Source organism: Thalassophryne amazonica, chromosome 4 (genome assembly GCF_902500255.1).
Source record: "Thalassophryne amazonica chromosome 4, fThaAma1.1, whole genome shotgun sequence".
Taxonomy (NCBI): domain Eukaryota; kingdom Metazoa; phylum Chordata; class Actinopteri; order Batrachoidiformes; family Batrachoididae; genus Thalassophryne; species Thalassophryne amazonica.
Window position 1 is genome coordinate 52,588,019 of NC_047106.1, and position 17,570 is coordinate 52,605,588.

Genomic DNA, 17,570 nt, shown 5'->3' on the forward strand with positions numbered 1-17,570 from the left:
TATGCTTATTATACAAGCAGGCCTAAAATACATTGCACCAGTGATATACTTCACCACTTGTACTTCTGCACAATATGCTGTGCTGTGTATAGCTGAAGATATGATCATTTGTAGTTTTAACAAATTATATGGATATATGTTCTCACTAATGAATTCACAGGCCAGTTTTACATTCAGCTGCACTCATGTTTGAAAGTTGAGAAACAAAGACAGAAACAAAGATGAAAATCAATAATCCACAGTAGGTAAAGCAAATTCTATCATTAATTTATATGTCAGTGAAGATGTGCAATGTACCAGTAAGAACTCCAGGTTTGGTTTTCCAGCACTTCCTCTTCAGACAGCACTTCCAGACTTTGCTGGTGTCCTGGGTTGCCGGGAGTGAGTGCCTCTAGGCTGCACTGCTCTGCTTTTTTCCTGCGGGAGGTGGCTACACCACTATGACGCTTACCTCACTTCTCCTCCTTTCTACATTGCACAGCAGCTTTTTCCTGCTGTTTCAAACCAAATCTGCCATTAAATCTTGCCATCCTATCTCTCAAACTATTGACGGAGTGCTTCCTTATATTTCCGCAAACGCCAAATTCTCCCAACTCTCTCGCCCTCTCTTGCACAGCTTTGCTAACTTTAAGGCTTGCAAAACCAATTATCTAAAAGCTGCAATAATTTCACTTCTCAAAGTGAAAGCTAAGGATACCCATAAGCTATAACTTTTCATGTATGATGTAACTTTTATATTTTGTTTTTCTGATTGGCTAAGATTATATGAATGATGGCGCCCATTGGCAGAGGTGGGAAGGGGTGGGCTTTCACCCCCTCTATTAGCCAATGAGGACAGAGAGCTGACCAGCGCTGCTTCCTGTCTCCCACCCCTCACCCATCCTCCCCCCTCCCTGCGGCCCAGGTACCTGGCGAACCGCTCCAAGCGGCACACGACGCACGCGCTAATGAGCACTTCGCATGGCGAGCCCTCGGCAGAGTCACAGCGGCCCCAGGGCCCTCGCCAGAGGGGGGTTTGGGCCCCCGACACATACACCCGGTGAGGGTACATCTCCAACTCAGTGCTGCATATGCACCAATACAGACATAGACGCAAACATAGCAAATGCACTGTTTTCTGCATATAATACACAGAGGCAGCAGGCAGAGACTGAGACTTAAAGTAATGCAGAAATGTAGCCAAAAGTCATACTAATATTAATGTTGCTATTTTGCTCTGTTGACGGAGCCAGATTCTGTGCAGTAGTTAACAGCCTGGGTGGGGGGGTGGTGGCTAGAGCCATTAGTGAGCAGATGTAAAGCTGAATCTGATTATTCAACAGAAGTTGCTTTAATCAAAATCTTGTGGGTGGATGACACAAACACCCGCTGATGCTGCAGGCTACGATTTATTCAATAGTTAAAGGAGATGCTTGTCAGAAACAGGTAATGTTCAACAAACTAGCATGTTGGTACGTTATAGCCGATTTTGTCAGAGTGGAGCATTGGTTGTGACCATTTAAAGCTTCCAAAGTGGAGTGTGACAGAAAAGGGTTAGGTACCGCTGCACTATTTGGTTGGACTCATTGCTTTTGTGGACATTAAATAGTACAGTTGCAGATGTTTACATACACCTTCAAACGGTTTTCTCCCCAACTACACATACATCAAACAGTATATGTTAATTCAGTAAAATTTATATTTGTGTATATAATTTGTGATTATTTTTTTAATTATTTATTTATTTATTTATTTATTTAGTTGCTTTGTTTTTAAACTGTAAAGCGTCTTTGAGCATTGTTAAAAGTGCTACACAAATCAAATGTATTATTATTATTATTATTATATGCAATTCTATTTTATTTTTTTTCCCTTCTCTAAGACAGCGATGAAAGATGGTCATCCTTGCTCAGGCAGAGGCTATTTCGGATTACCCACATGAGCCACCTCAGGTTTTGTCCTCAGTGCCGTTGTGCAGAGGACGACCCCCTTAGCCTGTGGTTTCTTGTTGTCCGGAGATGACCAAACTGCTTTCTACATCCCCTTCATAGCATTCCATCTGATGGAAGGCAGCTTCAAAATTGCTCCAACAGAATTTTACTTTTTGCTATTGACCTTGACAAGATATTTTTTATCGGGCTGAAGTGTAATCTCGGCACAGACACCCAAAAAGGATGATCTGTGGTTTGGAGGACCACCTCTGCAGTCCCTAGATGAAGGGTACACCATGCCCAGGACGGCACATATAAAATACAGTGCACAGAGGGGCACTTGTTTTTCATCCCACTGGTTGTCATGCCACCCTCCTCACTAGCATGAATGTTCTTGGGGGGGGGGGGGTATTAGATGTAGACCACCCGTTGTTGCAGCAGGTTGTACTGAGTTACAGTGTGACCAGTAACAGGATCAATGCTTACCGCTGTCATCTGCCTGAATGGTTGCCATCCTGGACAAAGGCCAGTTCTGTGGTATGGTGGATGCAACGGCGCACAGAATCAGTGCATGGTCTGAGACTTGAGTATGAGGTACCTGTACGATGTGCAGTAACTTCTCAGATGTGTTTAATGAGAACACATCTGAAGACATGTAACGCATCATATTTGGGTTTCAGGTTGGTGCAAAATTATTCAGTTAGTCCCAGGAATTCAAGTTTTAGAAGTGACACTCACACAGGTTTCTTTAAACCTATATTCTGTAGGATTATGATGGTTACGTGCAGCATGATGTCTTAGTGGTGTATCACTGTTGCTTCCCAGCGAGAAGGTCCTGGGTTCACTTCTGACCCGGTCCTTTCTGTGTGGAGTTGCATGTTCTCCTTGTGTTGCGTGGGTTTCCTCCAGGTGCTCCGACTTCCTCCCACTTCCAGAGACATGCTGATTAGGTGAAGTTGTGTCTTTAAATTGACGGTAGGTGTGACTGAAGGTGTCTCTGTGTATAGTATGTCAACCTGCTATGGATGGTGGCCTGTCCAAGGTATATCCACTTTTTGCCCATTGACTGCCTGAATAGGGTCCAACACACCGTGACCCTTAATTGGAATAAACATGTTCAGACAATGGAAGGAGGGATGGATAATGAAAACAGGATTCTCTTTTTTTTGGCAAAATCCACTTACTCACTCACCATCGTAGATGTTGTTCTTTACACCAACAGTAGATAACTGTAACTGTATTCCTTTTAGTCCTGCAGGAGGAAATATGCAATATTGCAACATTAATATCCTTATCATTGTTTGTCAACTAGGAACCCCACTGGAGTAATTTGGGAATCCGACCTCTTGCTCAGCAGGCACGTTGGCGATATGCGTTAAACAGCTTTTAAAACTATGAACTTTCAATGAGAAATTATTCTGAAGCCCGTCTTAATCAGAATGACAATATGAATGAAAATACATATTATTGGCTAGGTTTCACTGGATTATTTGACAACGTCAGTTTATGAGATTTATTATCATATTTGTTTTTACTAACGTCACCATTTTTTTTTTTTTTTTTTTTTTTTTTTTTTGCGTATTATGCATGTGTAGGTCTGATGCATCTTGTCTCTTGGCTCTCCTCTGTCCTTGTGTGACTGATCTCTCTGTTGTGTTGTTATTGTGCGTGTGTGTGTACACACACGCCTGTGTGGACACATGCGTGTGTGCGTCTCCTCCATGTGGTCCCCTCCTCAGATCCAGCTATAAGGATTGTAACACCCTTCATCTCCCCATGGAGCGCTTTTCACCTGTGAGGCGATTCTCTGATGGTGCTGCCACAATCCAGGCCTTCAAAGCCCATTTAGAGAACAGCAGCCTCATTAAGCAACTCAAGCAGGTATGATGCTGTAGGTAAATATTAGGGGAAGTGTTGTTTCAGTCAGGAACTTAAACATTTTGTGTGAAATTTTCTTTTCCACACTCAAGAGTTCAAACTGGCTTGACAGTGGCATGTTTTTTACATTGTTCTGAACTGTTGAATGATCATGTGCAACAGATTTTAAACAGATATGGTCAGGTCCATAGGTAGTAGGACCGTGACAGAATTTTTGCATTTTTGTCTATGAACAGCACCACCACAATGGAGTTGCAGGGTATCCAGAAAGTATTCACAGGGCTTCAATTTTTTCCACATTTTATTTTACAGCCTTATTCCAAAATGGGGTAAATTCTTTTTTTTTTTTTTTTCCCTTCAAAATTCTACACACAACATCCCATAATGAAAATGTGAAAAAAAAATTTTTTTTTGAAATGTTTGTAAATTTATAAAAAAAGAAAAAAAAAAAAGAAATCACATGTGCATAAGTATTCACACCCTTTGCTCAGTATTTTATTTCTGCACCTTTGACAGCAATTACAACTTCAAGTCTTCCTGAATATGCCGCAAGGTTGGTGCACCTATCTTTGGGCACTTTTGCCCATTCATCTTTGCTGCACCTGTTAGGCTCCATCAGGTTGGATGGGGAGCGTTGGTGCACAGCCATTTTCAGATCTCTCCAGAGATGTTCAATCAGATTCAGGTCTGGGCTCTGGCTGGACCACTCAAGGACATTCACAGAGTTGTCCTGAAGTCACTGCTTTGATATCTTGGCTGTGTGCTTAGGGTCATTGTCCAGCTGAGAGATGAACCGTTGTCCCAGTCTGAGGTCAAGAGCGCTCCGAAGCAGGTTTTCATCCAGGTTGTCTCTGTACATTGCTGCATTCATCTTTCCTTCAATCCTGACTAGTCTCCCAGTTCCTGTCACTGAACAACATCCCCACAGCATGATGCTGCCACCACCATACTTCACTATAGGGATGGTATTGGCTAGGTGATGAGCAATGCCTGGTTTTCCTCCAAACATGACGCCTGGCATTCACACCAAGAGTTCAGTCTTTGGCTCATCTGACCAGAGAATTTTGTGTCTCATGGGCTGAGAGTTCTCCAGGTGCCTTTTTGGCAGACTCCAGGCAAGCTGCCATGTGCCTTTTACTAAGTAGTGGCTATGTTCTGACCACTGTACCGTACATGCCTGATTGGTGAATTGCTTCAGAGATGGATGTCCTTCTGGAAGGTTCTCCTCTCGCTACAGAGGAATGCTGCAGCTCTGACAAAGTGACAGTCGGGTTCTTGGTCACCTCCCTGACTAAGGCCCTTCTTCCCTGAGTGGTCAGTTTAGACAGGTGGCCAGCTGTAGGAAGAGCCCTGGTGTATCTGAACTTCGTCCATTTACAGACCCTCTCTACTTTTAAGATTAGGCTTAAAACTTTCCTTTTTGCTAAAGCTTATAGTTAGGGCTGGATCAGGTGACCCTGAACCATCCCTTAGTTATGCTGCTATAGACTTAGACTGCTGGGGGGTTCCCATGATGCACTGAGTGTTTCTTTCTCTTTTTGCTCTGTATGCACCACTCTGCGTTTAATCATTAGTGATTGATCTCTGCTCCCCTCCACAGCATGTCTTTTTCCTGGTTCTCTCCCTCAGCCCCAACCAGTCCCAGCAGAAGACTGCCCCTTCCTGAGCCTGGTTCTGCTGGAGGTTTCTTCCTGTTTAAAAGGGAGTTTTTCCTTCCCACTGTCGCCAAGTGCTTGCTCACAGGGGGGTCGTTTTGACCGTTGGGGTTTTTACGTAATTATTGTATGGCCTTGCCTTACAATATAAAGCGCCTTGGGGCAACTGTTTGTTGTGATTTGGCGCTATATAAATAAAATTGATTGATTGTTGATTGACAGATGATGGAGGCCATTGTGCTATTTGGGACCTTCAAAGCATCAGAAATGTTTTTGTACCTTTACCCAGATTTGTGCCTTGAGACAATCCTGTCTCAGAGGTCTACAGACAATTCCTTTGACTTCATGCTTGGTTTGTGCGCTAACATGCACTGCACTGTCAACTGTGGGAACTTATACAATCCCAATTCCAATGAAGTTGGGACATTGTGTGAAATGTAAAAAAAAAAAAAAAAAAAAAAACAGAATACAATGATTTGCAAATCCTCTTCAACCTATATTCAGTTGAATACACCACAAAGACAAGATTTTTAATGTTTGCACTCAAACTTTTTTGTTTTTGTGCAAATATTTGCTCATTTTGAAATGGATGCCTGCAACACATTTTAGAAAAGCTGGGACAGTGGCTACATAAGATTGGGAAAGTTGATGAATGCTCAAAGAACACCTGTTTGGAACATTCCACAGGTCAACAGGTTAATTGGAAACAGGTGAGTGTCATGATTGTGTATAAAAGGGGCATCCCCAAAAGTCTCAGCCGTTCACAAGCAAAGATGGGGCGAGGATCACCACTTTGTGAACAACTGCATGAAAAAATAGTCCAGCAGTTTAAGAACAATGTTTCTCAACATTCAATTGCAAGGAATTTAGGGATTTCATCATCTACAGTCCATAATATAATCAGAAGATTCAGAGAATCTGGAGAACTTTCTACACATAAGCGGCAAGGCCAAAAACCAATATTGAATGCCCGTGACCTTCGATCCCTCAGCTGGCACTGCATTAAAAACAGACATTGTGTAAAGGATCTTACCGCATGGGCTCAGAAACACTTCAGAAAACCATTGTCAGTTAGCACAGTTCATCACTACAAATACAAGTGCAAGTTAAAACTCGACTATGCAAAGCGAAAGCCGTACATCAACGACATCCAGAAATGCCACTGCCTTCTCTGGGCCCAAGCTCATTTGAAATGGACAGATGCAAAGTGGAAAAGTGTGCTGTGGTCTGATGAGTCCACATTTCAAATTGTTTTTGGAAATCATGGACGTTGTGTCCTCCAGACAAAAGAGGAAAAAGACCTTCTGGTTTGTTATCGGCGCAATGTTCAAAAGCCAGCATCTGTGATGGTATGGGCGTGTGTTAGTGCCCATGGCATTGGCAACTTACACATCTGTGATGGCACCATCAATGCTGAAAGGTACATCCAGATTTTGGATGAACACATGCTGCCATCCAAGCAACGTCTTTTTCAGGGACGTCCCTGCTTATTTCAGCAAGACAATGCCAAGACACGTTCTGCACGTGTTACAACAGCGTGGCTTCGTAGTAAAAGAGAGCAGGTACTAGACTGGCCTGCCTGCAGTCGAGACCTGTCTCCCATTGAAAATGTATGGCGCATAATGAAGCGAAAAATACAACAACGGAGACCCTGGACTGTTGAACAGCTGAAATCGTACATCAAGCAAGAATGGGAAAGAATTCCACCTACAAAGCTTCAGCAATTAGTGTCCTCAGTTCCTAAATGCTCGAGTGTTGTTAGAAGGAAAGGTGATGTATCACAGTGGTAAACATACCAGCTTTTTTGAAATGTATTGCAAGGCATCCATTTCAAAATGAGCAAATATTTGCACAAAAACAATAAAGTTTATCAGTTTGAACATTAAATATCTTGTCTTTGTGGTGTATTCAACTGAACATAAGTTGAAGAGGATTTTCAAATCATTATATTCTGTTTTTATTTACATTTTACACAATGCCCCAACTTCATTGGAATTGGGGTTGTATGTAAACAGGTGTGTGCCTTTCCAAATATTGTCCAGTCAACTGAATTTACCACAGGTGGACTCAAATTAAGCTGTAGAAACATCTCAAGGATGATCAGTGGAAACAGGATGCACCTGAGCTCAATTTTGTGCTTCATGGCAGAGGCTGTGAATACTTATGTACATGTGATTTATTATTATTATTTTTTTAAACTTTCAATAAATTTGCAAAAATCTCAAAACTTATTTCAGATTGTCATTATGGACTTGTGTGCATAGACTTTTGGGGGAAAAAATTATTTCACCCATTTTGCAATAAGGCTGTAACATAAACTGTTTAAAAAAATGAAGCACTATGAATACTTTCTGGATGCACTGTAAAATGAAACTGTCAAGATTTATTTATTTATTTTTTTTATTTATTTATATTTATATAGCGCCAAATCACAACAAACAGTTGCCCCAAGGCGCTTTATATTGTAAGGCAAGGCCATACAATAATTACGTAAAAACCCCAACGGTCAAAACGACCCCCTGTGAGCAAGCACTTGGCGACAGTGGGAAGGAAAAACTCCCTTTTAACAGGAAGAAACCTCCAGCAGAACCAGGCTCAGGGAGGGGCAGTCTTCTGCTGGGGCTGGTTGGGATGTGCATTGCATGTAGAAATTTTGCTTTAATTCAAGGAGTTTAAGAAAAATATTGTATGTAACGATGTAGAATGTAATTTCTTAAAAAAAACAAAAAAACGAAAAAACAAAAGCCTAAATTTTCAGACACCGTTATTGGTCAAACTACATATAAGGATTGTTGTAAACATAAATCATGACTTCTTTAGGCATTTTTTTTTTAAATAAACAAGTCATTGGATATATATCCTGGATTTTGTTTGTCGGTCATTAATAAAATTGTGGTTACTGCATGGTAAACCTGTCTGGCTTATGCAGTTCTCACTGAGTGGAGCAAGTATTAACAAAGGAGACAAGTGAGGAATGCCACAAAGACATCCATGAATTCTCTGTAGGAGTTATAGGCTTCTGTGGATGTGTTAAAAGGAATTGCGGCTACTGTTTTATCACGAATCAGATTTCTATAGTTTAGGAACCCCCCCCCCCCCCCCCCACACACACACACACACACACACACACACACACACACACACACACACACACACAACTGTTCGGCAATGCATGTGAATTTTAAGGTGCACTGACACTTACATGACTTTGATTCACGCATTTGCACGACCCGTGTCGTGCAGGAGAGTAAACTCGTCTTTAACGGGTGTAGACTGAACGTGAGAGGGGTGCCGACGTGTGCAGTTGCGCGAAGAGAATTTTGAAACATTAAAAAAATCCTTCATGCATAAAAGTTGTGCTACGTGGCGCGATCTGCTCGCCAGCACGACGAGCAGCTCATCAAGTAGAATAAAGAAGTTAACAGAGTGAGTGATTGCATCAGCCGCTCGCATTAGAGCACAGCTCATCTGAAGGATTATAATGAGATGTTAAATCTGTCATAAACATACTTTAACAGCTGCAGACAAGAAGGAAAGAACATGTAACTGTTTTACCAAGCCATGATAATGTAAACATGACAAATAATTACCTTCTTAGACAGCTCCAAATTCTTTCTCCAGCTCATTCAGCACGTGCACAAACCGTGCTGCTGGAGCGGTCCTCTGTGATTCAGGAAGTGATTAGAGCCATTTTCAACAGACAACTTGCAGAGAAAATGATTAATCCGCTACGAAATAATTATTTTATATATGCAGTGTCCAGCGCAAAGCACATGATAGGCGGTGGAACAAAGCACGGCGTCCAGCTGGGAACACAGCGGTAGGATCATCACGATGATGATGACGACGTGCGTGCAAATGCATGCATCAAAGTCATGCAAGTGTCAGCGCAGCTTTAGATTCATTGCAAAGCTTGTACAACCCCTGGCAAAAATTATGTAATCACCGACCTCAGAGGATGTTCATTCAGTTGTTTAATTTTGTAGAAAAAAAAAAAAAAGCAGATCACAGACATGACACAAAACTAAAGTCATTTCAAATGGCAACTTTCTGGCTTTAAGAAACACTATAAGAAATCAGGAAAAAAAAATTGTGGCAGTCAGTAACGGTACTTTTTTAGACCAAGCAGAGGGGAAAAAAATATGGAATCACTCAATTGTGAGGAAAAAATTATGGAATCATGAAAAACAAAGAACGCTCCAACACATCACTAGTATTTTGTTGCACCACCTCTGGCTTTTATAACAGCTTGCAGTCTTTGAGGCATGGACTTAATGAGTGACAAACAGTACTGTTCATCAATCTGGCTCCAACTTTCTCTGATTGCTGTTGCCAGATCAGCTTTGCAGGTTGGAGCCTTGTCATGGACCATTTTCTTCAACTTCCACCAAAGATTTTCAATTGGATTAAGATCCGGACTATTTGCAGGCCATGACATTGACCCTATGTGTCTTTTTGCAAGGAATGTTTTCACAGTTTTTGCTCTATGGCAAGATGCATTATCATCTTGAAAAATGATTTCATCATCCCCAAACATCCTTTCAATTGATGGGATAAGAAAATTGTCCAAAATATCAATGTAAACTTGTGCATTTATTGATGATGTAATGACAGCCATCTCCCCAGTGCCTTTACCTGACATGCAGCCCCATATTATCAATGACTGTGGAAATTTACATGTTCTCTTCAGGCAGTCATCTTTATAAATCTCATTGGAACGGCACCAAACAAAAGTTCCACCTTGCCCAATGCAGATTCGAGATTAGCCCATTGTAACCTTGTTTTTTTCTGTTTAGGTGTTAATGATGGGTTTCATTTAGCTTTTCTGTATGTAAATCCCATTTCCTTTAGGCGGTTTCTTACAGTTCGGTCACAGACGTTGACTCCAGTTTCCTCCCATTCGTTCCTCATTTGTTTTGTTGTCATTTTCGATTTTTGAGAGATATTGCTTTAAGTTTTCTGCCTTGACGCTTTGATGTCTTCCTTGGTCTACCAGTATGTTTGCCTTTAACAACCTTCCCATGTTGTTTGTATTTGGTCCAGAGTTTAGACACAGCTGACTGTGAACAACCAACATCTTTTGCAACATTGCGTGATGATTTACCCTCTTTTAAGAGTTTGATAATCCTCTCCTTTGTTTCAATTGACATCTCTCATGTTGGAGCCATGATTCATGTCAGTCCACTTGGTGCAACAGCTCTCCAAGGTGTGATCACTCTTTTTTAGATGCAGACTAACGAGCAGATCTGATTTGATGTAGGTGTTAATTTTGGGGATGAAAATTTTACAGGGTGATTCCATAATTTCCTCAGAATTGAGTTAGTCCATATTTTTTTCTCTCTGCTTGGTCTAAAAAAGTAACCGTTGCTGACTGCCACAATTTTTTTCCCTGATTTCTTATACTGTTTCTTAAAGCCAGAAAGTTGCCATTTGAAATGACTTTAGTTTTGTGTCATGTCTGTGATCTGCTTTTTTTTCTTCAAAATTAAACAACTGAATGAACATCCTCCGAGACCAGTGATTCCATAATTTTTGCCAGGGGTTGTATAATTAGGATTTTGTATCATTGTGAAATAATGTGAAAGTGATGGCTAGGGGTGGTGGCCAAGCGATTAAATATGCTTGTTTCCAGTGCAGAAGGTTCCCGGCTCAAATCCCACCTCTGCCCATTGTCTGTGAAAGTTCGAGTTGCATCCAGAAGTCCATCTGGTATAAAATTTGTGCCAAATCAACATGCAGATCCACCTCAGATCTACCGTGGCAACCCCCGATTGAAAACAAAGGAACAGCTGATGGGAGTTGCTTATTTTTGACTGCTTTAATTCTGATGCAGCTGCATTAAAAATCGCAGTTTGTTTGGAAGAAATGCCAAAGCTCTATGCTCACAGCCTGTTTAAAAAAAAAAAAAAAAACAGCCTTGCACAGAGACAAAGTCCCAATTTGGTGCACACACACGCAGGCTGTGCTGCTTCATGCGCTGCACAAAAAAACAAAACAAAAAAAAAACCAGGCTCAGCACTTCAGATCCAGCCACATAAAAACCCCAGATCTGATGACGTTAAGGACAAAGTGCCTGTTGTCTCTTCACTGTGCAGCCGTGAGCCCAGTGGTCCGACCATTGCAATCAAAGCACTTGTGCGGCCAAGCTGTCTGGAACACCCACAGCTTCAGAAAACAGTGAGTTATTCCTGACTGTTTCCAAATGTCTGCTCATCAGGACCACTGATCTGAATTAATTCTGATCAATGGGTATGATAAATGTATTTGTCCAGAAAGGGTTATCAATAAAAAAAATTTTTCTCACCTTCCCACCAAACAATGTAGGCATCTTCATCTCTTGTTTAAAAAAAAAAAAAAAAACTTAGATCAGTTTTGCTCCTTTTCTCTTTTTTTGTACCTTTTCTAGTTTAGGCAAAGGCTATTTTTTTTAATTCGCTGGTATTGTTCATGCTGCTGTTTAATCCAACAATTAAATATTTTATTTGAAAATTTTCTGTTTAAATACTGAACACCTTGTTCTCACTCAGGACCACAGACAAAAACTCCTTATTTTCATTACACATTAAGTTATTGTTAATGGGCATCTTTATTATTGATACATCTCAGAATAACTAACCCATGATGATATTTCATCGTCTGTAATTGTAAGATAAATGTCAGCTACATAACTTTATTTCTCTATTAAAATACTTAACATTACCATAATTGCTGTCCAGCTTTGTATAATTATTTGTCAAGCTGTGTGTTTCTGTATTAGTGAAAGTGAATATTGAAGAATCTTAAGTACAACTGTGACTTTTTGTTGCTGATCACACCAGTACAGAATTTTGAACAATATTTATTGTTTGCATAATTACATGTGTGTGCATTCACTCTGTCCAGGCTGGGATTTATGCCTGCTGTAGTTTTTGTCACGCACCAAATATTGGCGTTTGTTGATTTGGCCTAAGTTTTACACAGAGTGCATTTCCTGACACAACTCCACATTATATGGAAAAAGGGCAGGGGTGAGTTTTGAACAGGGAACCTTTTGCACTGAAAACAAGCGCACTTAACCGCCGACAATTATGTGAAGGCATTTGTTCTAAAAACAAACCTCAAATTAAAGAAAAACTTTATACATGTTTAACAAACCTTTCATGTAATTTCACATTTTTCTCATACAGAATGTTAGGGTCCCATTGTTTGATGTGTCTGAAATATTGCAGATATAGCAAGTTTTAGAGTCAGCCATGGGAAGAAATTCTTGTTTGTGTTTCTCAGTATCAGCAGAGTATGCTCATCTACAGGTTGCCTTTTATTTTCTTTGTTCCATTGTTGATGTCTGTGCTTCCCATAGGAGTGTGAACAGCTTCAGAAAATGTACGCTGCTCCACAGGATGAGCGACTTTTGGAGCACACCCAGCAACAGCATATTCTGTACCAGCAAGAACAACAAATACTCCACCAGCAAATCCAGGTATGTGAAGAATGTACACATTGCAGTTAGATCTGTCACCATAATTACTTTATGTACTTGGGGGCTTTGACAACGTGCACAGATGCATCACTCTGAAACCCTGTATTTTCAGTGAGAAGCTTTGTGTGGAGGGACGTCACAGAGCAAAGCACCAAAAACCGTCACTCTCAGCAGTGTGCGCACAGTGCTGCTTGACTTCAGCGCACTGCGGTCAAAGTTCAACCTAATCCATGTTTCACAATAACACGCGGTGACGTATCTTCATCCGGCCAAGTTCTCCATCACTACGATGGATTTCCCTCAAATGGGCTGCCAAAATGCAGCGTCTAAGATGAGCCGTCCTGACAGAGTCTAGGCTGAACGCAAGATATAAAATTTGCTGCATCCCCGGGGCACATGCGCGTCATGTTCAAAACATTCAGAAATCAATTTTCAGAATGTCTCTGATTTTTGTTTGTTTTGTTTTTTATTTGTTTAGTTTTTTCCTGTTCACAGCAAGTCCCCACGTCTGTTCCTGTGTCCTATGTGCACACTGCCGGAGGGAGGAGTGGGGAGGGTATCAGTGTGTTTGAGTGGGTCACAGTGCTGTAACGAATGACACAGAGCAGAGTTTTATAAACATTTTTAAACTTTTCTTTTCTTTGAAAGTCTTCGCTAAGTGTCTCTGTGGGTGTTTTTTTGTGTTTAAACTAAAAACAGAGCTGCTCTAGCAATAAACACTAGTGCTTTTTTCCTCCCAAAATACACCTAAAATCTCTTTCTGAGGATGGCATGATGTAAAATACGCGCATAAAACCTTCTTACCTCTCAATCAGGTCACGCTTTCCACATAAATACACAAATTCTTTCTGCTCAAACACTGAAAACCACAGGAGAATCCAGGCGGAAAGAGGGTGTTTTGTGTGTGTGTGGGGGGGGGGGGGGGGGGGGGGGGGAGACGTGCCATCCACAACACCCTTTGATTAAAGGTCCACTTTTGAAGACATTTTTCATATGACTACTTAATAATAATAATAATAATAATAAAATGAGTACAATTTTCTTCCCTGCTACCACTACCCTTACTCTATGTAAATATTTCTGTGTAGGCTCTCAGTTGTCCAGGTGGCTTCCATAGTAGAGAAGCTTGAATCTTCGACTGGACTGGGTTGCTTGACGCGAGGACGTTTCGCTTCAAATCGCAGAAGCTTCCTCAGCTAAAATTCTTGCTCTGGAAGTATGGAGTACATGGAGCGAGTGGAGAAGACAGCCTTGACGTCTTTCACAGGCATCTCTCCCAGTCACTGGTTCAGATATGTTAATGACATATGGGTCAAAATCAAGCAACAGCAAGTTGAGGACTTTACAGAACACATCAACTCGGTGGACGCCAATATCAAGTTCACACGTGAGGATGCCAGAAACAACCATTTAGCCTTCCTGGACTGTGATGTTACGATTGGAGAGAACAGGCAGCTCCAGCCAGGGGTTTACAGAAAACCAACTCACACTGACCAATATCTGCTCTTCGGCTCGCTTCAACACAGAGCCCTACAGGTGCCCACAACTGCAGAGGGAAGGGCTAAAGAACAACAACGTGTCTGGAAAGCCCTCACAGTATGTGGGTACCCACAATGGTCCCTGGACAAAGTGCAGAAGTCCCAGAGAACAAAGAGACCAGATAGACAGGAGACGGAGACAAGAAGAAGAGTGTCTCTCCCTTATTTATCAGGAGTAGGGGAAAAAATACAAAGGATCTTCAGACAGCACAAAATCCCAGTTTACTTTAAACCAGTTAACACCTTGAGACAGAAATTAGTTCACCCTAAGGACATGATCACTAGTTACAAACAGAGCAATGTAGTATATTCTATCAGATGTCAAGAAAACTGTAACGAACACTACATAGGTGAAACGAAGCAACCGTTACACAAAAGGCTATACCAGCACCGCAGAGACGGCGCCAGTGGACCTCAGTCTGCAGTTCACCTCCACCTTAAAGACACTAACCACATGTTTGAGGACAAGGAAGTTAAAATATTAGCCAGAGAGAAGAAATGGTTTGAGAGAGGGGTCAAGGAGGCATTCTTTGTGAAACGTTTGAAACCCAGCCTTAACCGGGGAGGGGGTCTGAGACACACTTTATCCCCTGTTTACAATGGGGTACTCAGGTCAAAGGAGTTTCAGTCTTTTGTTCATGGTAATGAGTCATTCACGTCATCAAGGGAGCCATCAGAAAGACATCCATCCCATCATTAGAGGGACAGCTGTCCTGCCATTAGGTGTGCTAACTACAGCACAATAGTTGCTAATTAGAGCTATTGTTTAGTCACTAGCCTATAGCAGTCTGCCTCTCAGTAGGAGGGGTCTGGTTAGGTTTAAAACTCCAGCTTTTGTTGGCTTTTGTTTTATTCTTCTCTACAAGAGTCAGACAGAAGTCAGACTTCCAGAGCAAGAATTTTAGCTGAGGAAGCTTCTGCGATTTGAAGCGAAACATCCTCGCGTCAAGCAACCCAGTCCAGTCAAGGATTCAAGCTTCTCTACTGTTCTATGTAAATATCTAAAATATATGCCCTTTTGTCCTATTCATCCTTACAGTTGTGTTCAATATGCACCATTTGGTACCTCATTTTCAATAAATTTTCCAGGGGAGTCCCCCCTGAACCCCCACCTATGGGAAGATATTCCCCTCCCACACCGAACGTGGCATTGGCACTCAGTCAGTTTCAGGTTTTCTTGACCTCAACCTACTTACATGTCTTGAATTCGAGTTTAGGGCAGTGGTGGCCACAGTTCCGCTAATCCGCTAACTGCTAATTATCGAAGGTAATGTTTTCATTATTGGATTAACTTTTCAGATAACTTTGAAAACCATCATCAGACCAATTATCTTCCGATAGGTTTTGGTGCGATAATTTTTAGACCGCTAACAGTTTTGCAAACGTAGCTTTTTGTAGTAGATGCGCAGTTCTATCCTCTACAAGTAGAGAAGAGCTGGTTCTAGAAACCGCTCTGTCCTCTGCAGGCAAAGGAGAACTGGTCATAGAAAAGAAAAAACGCATTTCTTTTGACCCCATACTAATACGCTGGAAATAGCAACCAAGTCATCCAGAGGCATAGAGTTTTAACTTATGGTTAGAATTTTAAAGCCATATTCATTGGTGAACAACTTGATAACTGATAATATCACGTTGTACATTTTAATAGTTTACATTAATGTAGTTATTCTATCCGGAATAATTTTATTTTTAAAGCCGTGACCACTGTATCCTGTCAGGGTAAATTCTGCTTTCCCACAGCAGGGGGCAGAATGCACAAAGACAAGCGCTGGCTCATTGGCTGTTTTGGTTTGTCATCCCACAAAACTGGAATGGACAAAACTGCCCAAAGATAGGGGCATCAAGCTTGTGGCATCATATTCAAGAAGACTTCAGGCTGTAATTGCTACCAAAGGTGCATCAACAAAGTATTGAGTAAAGGGTGTGAATACTTATGTATATGTGATTTCTTAGTTTTTAATTTTTAATAAATTTGTGAAAATTTCAGGGGAAAAAAAACTTTTTCAAGTTGTTATTATGGAGTGTTGTGAGTAGACTTTTGAGGGGAAAAATGAATTTGCCCCATTGGAATAAACCTGTAAAATAACAAAATGTGGTAAAAGTGAAGTGCTGTGAATACTTTTCTAGATTTTGTGTGTGTGTGTGTGTGTGTGTGTGTGTGTGTGTGTGTGTGTGTGTGTGTGTGTGTGTGTGTGTGTGTGTGTGTGTGTGTGTGTGTGTGTGTGTGTGTGTGTGTGTCAGGCAGCAAATTGTTTGGGTTGCTTGTGCTGATTGCCTTTTGAATGTTGTTAAAATGGACTACATAATTGGTGTCAGAATAAATGAAATTAGCTTTCTAATTTCATTCAGACAGCCTCTTATACTCAAGGACATGTGTAGGAGAATGTTAATGATCAAACACATTATAAGACACCCATGTTTTCTCTTTCATCTGCAGGGTCTGTCTTTAGGCCATGGAGAGAGCCAGCCGAGTCACCTAACCAACCAGCTGCAGAGGTGAACACATCAATTGCTGAACTGAGAACAGTGTACTTGATACTGTGCTGACTAAATTGTTGCATTATTGTCGTATTTCTCCTCTCCTACTCTGTTCTCTCCTCCTTCAGGTTGCACATTCAGCCCTCTAGCCCACCGCCAACACATCCCAGCAACCACCTCTTTAGACAGCCCAATCAGAGCCCTCCGCCTGGCTCTGCAGGCATATTGCAAGGGCATGGTTAGTAATGGCGTTGTTGGAGAACTTTCTGCTTCTTGGCGTGTAACTGCTGTGTATGCAGTGGTAGTATTTTTATTTTTTACTTTGAGTAGAAAATGCAGACACCCACCACATTCGGCTGAACAAATCATTATAAATACAGTAAGTGGTAATTATGGATTCATGTTTCTGTGTAGCTTTTCATAGTGACACAGATTACAGTTAAACTTTATTTCAGAAGTGTTTACTCTTAACCGTGTACACGTTGAGTGGTGTTTGAAAGTTTGTGAACCCTTGGACTTTTACATGACTGAATTTTTAATGACATCAAATGTAAAATAATAATAACAATAATAATAATAATAAATTCAGAAGCTAATCTCCACAACATAAAATAAATGAAAACAAAAGTCAAAACAGTGACATGCACCAGTG

The 17,570-nt window shown here is 41.1% G+C and overlaps 1 protein-coding gene across 3 annotated transcripts in view; it reads left to right on the plus strand.

The window, feature by feature from the left end:
• The window catches only part of sik3 (SIK family kinase 3), a 123,710-nt gene that overhangs the window by 87,769 nt on the left and 18,371 nt on the right, over positions 1 to 17,570 (plus strand). For 2 of the 3 annotated variants that reach the window (XR_004560022.1, XM_034167905.1), the window contains exons 15-19: positions 905 to 1,039; positions 3,650 to 3,791; positions 12,783 to 12,902; positions 16,878 to 16,936; positions 17,047 to 17,156. Coding sequence is in view for 2 of the 3 variants with exons in the window: in XM_034167905.1 (XP_034023796.1) it covers positions 905 to 1,039; positions 3,650 to 3,791; positions 12,783 to 12,902; positions 16,878 to 16,936; positions 17,047 to 17,156 (566 nt within the window). In the remaining variant the exon portion in view is untranslated. The remainder of the gene's footprint in view (positions 1 to 904; positions 1,040 to 3,649; positions 3,792 to 12,782; positions 12,903 to 16,877; positions 16,937 to 17,046; positions 17,157 to 17,570) is intronic. The other variant, XM_034167906.1, reaches the window with a different exon arrangement.